General features: G+C 34.2%; 1 protein-coding gene across 1 annotated transcript; it reads right to left on the reverse strand.

The window, feature by feature from the left end:
- LOC121646172 (olfactory receptor 52E8-like) lies at window positions 1-963 on the reverse strand. The gene has a single exon (XM_041995049.1). The coding sequence runs from the start codon at window positions 961-963 to the stop codon at window positions 1-3; it is 963 nt and encodes a 320-aa protein (XP_041850983.1).
- Between the last annotated feature and the right edge of the window lie 1,444 nt (window positions 964-2,407).

Here is a 2,407-nt window from a genome sequence, read left to right on the forward strand (position 1 = left end):
TTAACCTTTTTTCATGTTTATATTAATCTTACCAGAAAGGAATCTCTTTTTCAAATTTTCTTTAATATCCTGTGTTTTAAAACAGTATATTATTGGGTTGACAACAGCTGGGAACAGACTGTATAGCATTATGACAACAATGCGAATGGGAGCACTGAAAGTGTATCCCAAAAAATTAGCCAGGTACACAAAACATCTTGGCAAATAGTAGAGACATGTGATGAGAAGTTGGGGTGTGCAGGTAGAAAGAGTCCTCCTGTGACCTTCTGAGGAGGAAATTCTTAAAACTGCAATTATAATGACAAAATAAGACAAAATGATAAAACCTAAAGGCAGTAATAAACTAACCATGGCTCCAATCAATCCAAGAACAGTAGATCCTCGTACATTCTCACATCCAAGGTTGATTATTGACAAATGGTCACAGTAGCACTGAACAATTACATTTGAATTACAAAAAGGTAGACTTAGTGCATCGAAAACTACAACAAACATCCATGAAATTGGAATAAACCAGGATATACCACAAAGCACAGAAACTGTAGTATTTGTGAAAAGTGATGTGTAACGCAATGGAGCACAAATTGCAATAAAACGATCCAAAGCCATCACCATCAAAATGAAAGAATGAGTTGCACCTAAAAAATGAACAAAATACATTTGTGCAAAACAGCCATAGAAAGCAACAATGCTGTCATTAAACCAGTATTTTGATATAATCTTTGGTAGAGTAACAGTGCCAAACATTAGGTCAGTTAATGCCAGGTGACAAAAGATAAGATACGTTGGTTTGTGAAGGGACCTTTCAGATTTAACAATCACCAAAATAAAAATATTTCCAACAGCTATAGCCAAGAAAACCACAAAAAGCAGAGCTGACACAGGTCCATAATACTCTGGCAAAAGTCCAGGAAATCCAACAAGGAAAAAATCTTTTATCGTTGTTACATTGGTGTACAACATAATCACCTTGAATTATATCACAAAAAGACACAAAGATTCCAGTAATTAGAAAATGTGACAACTTGAGAACTTATTGTATACAATAAAATATTGAGAATATACTTACTGCTTTAACCACTGCAAAGTAAAGTAAGTTTTTCTGTTGAAATGAACTTGAAAATAAAACATCACCTTCTACAGGCATAATGCAGCATCTCACTGCGGTGTCACTTATTATATGCTTAGCATCTTGCCTCTTGTCTCATTACATGGAAACGTGGATCCCAAACAAGCCACTTTCCCTGAAGAGTTTCACAGGTTCTATAGGAAACAGTTGTTATGACACATTTGTGTTCATTAAATATTTAAACTGCTAAAAGTGGCTTACAAATAAATACTTGGACTATTGTGGGGCTGGAAGTTTCATTTTAAATGGCTTTTATAACTTAATTTTACATATTTGTCAATTGATTGGAAACATTAAGATAACGAGGCTAGCAGTCGGGGGTCATAGTGTGCCACTGTGAAATAACTGAGAATAATTAGTTTCTTATCACATTTTTATACATATAATATTTATGGCCTAAAATATTAAAGTTAAATTTCAGTTTCCATTTCAGCTGAAATTTCTTTAGCCCCACAAGTCTAAAAAAAAAAAAAAAAAAAAAAAATACAGTGAGAGAAACACACAAGTTTAATAATGAAGAAATTTGTGGGTGTGGGGTGTTCACTCCATTAGACACCCACATAGAGATCTGCTACTAGGTTTAATTGTCATTCTTTCCAAGTAGTTATTTGTGATTTGTCAAGAAATTCATTCTAACTCTTATGACTCGTCACAGAATAAGGCAAGTATAGAAAATTATGATACAGCCAACACCCAGTTAGGGTGGTCATGACGCTAAAATTTCTAACTTTTTTTGTTCAGTAATATTTGATATGCAGTATTTATAAGATGTTCTTTTATACTGTTTACAAACAAAAAGGTTTACATTTAAATTTCTCAGTTCTGCTATTCAGTTTGTTATTAAAAATGTTTTGACAAAAATCTTTATACTGTGCTTCAATATGATTATAGCCATGATTAATAATTAAAGGAGAAATCATTAAATGACTGTGAAATTTCAAGCAAGAAGTAACAGTTTTGGCGATCCTTGTCCTGGATAAACTTGGTATCGGATCGATACCAAACTTTACCATATTGCCCAGCCCTAGCTGGTAGGGTGGGTTTTGTGTGGGGCTATTTAGATCTGTGTGCTACATTTGAAAGAGGCACGGCCTCAAATTCATTGTTGTTCCATCAGTTCTCGCCTCAGGTTGATTCAGTACAAGGTTTTACACCGAATGTATTACTCTGATACAAAGCTGAACACATCTTTAGATAGATAGATAGAAGTACTTTATTCATCCCAAGCTGGGAAATTTAGGTGTTGCAGCGGTACAGTCATTAGCAGTTGCGCTTCTA

Source organism: Melanotaenia boesemani, chromosome 9 (genome assembly GCF_017639745.1).
Source record: "Melanotaenia boesemani isolate fMelBoe1 chromosome 9, fMelBoe1.pri, whole genome shotgun sequence".
NCBI lineage: Eukaryota > Metazoa > Chordata > Actinopteri > Atheriniformes > Melanotaeniidae > Melanotaenia > Melanotaenia boesemani.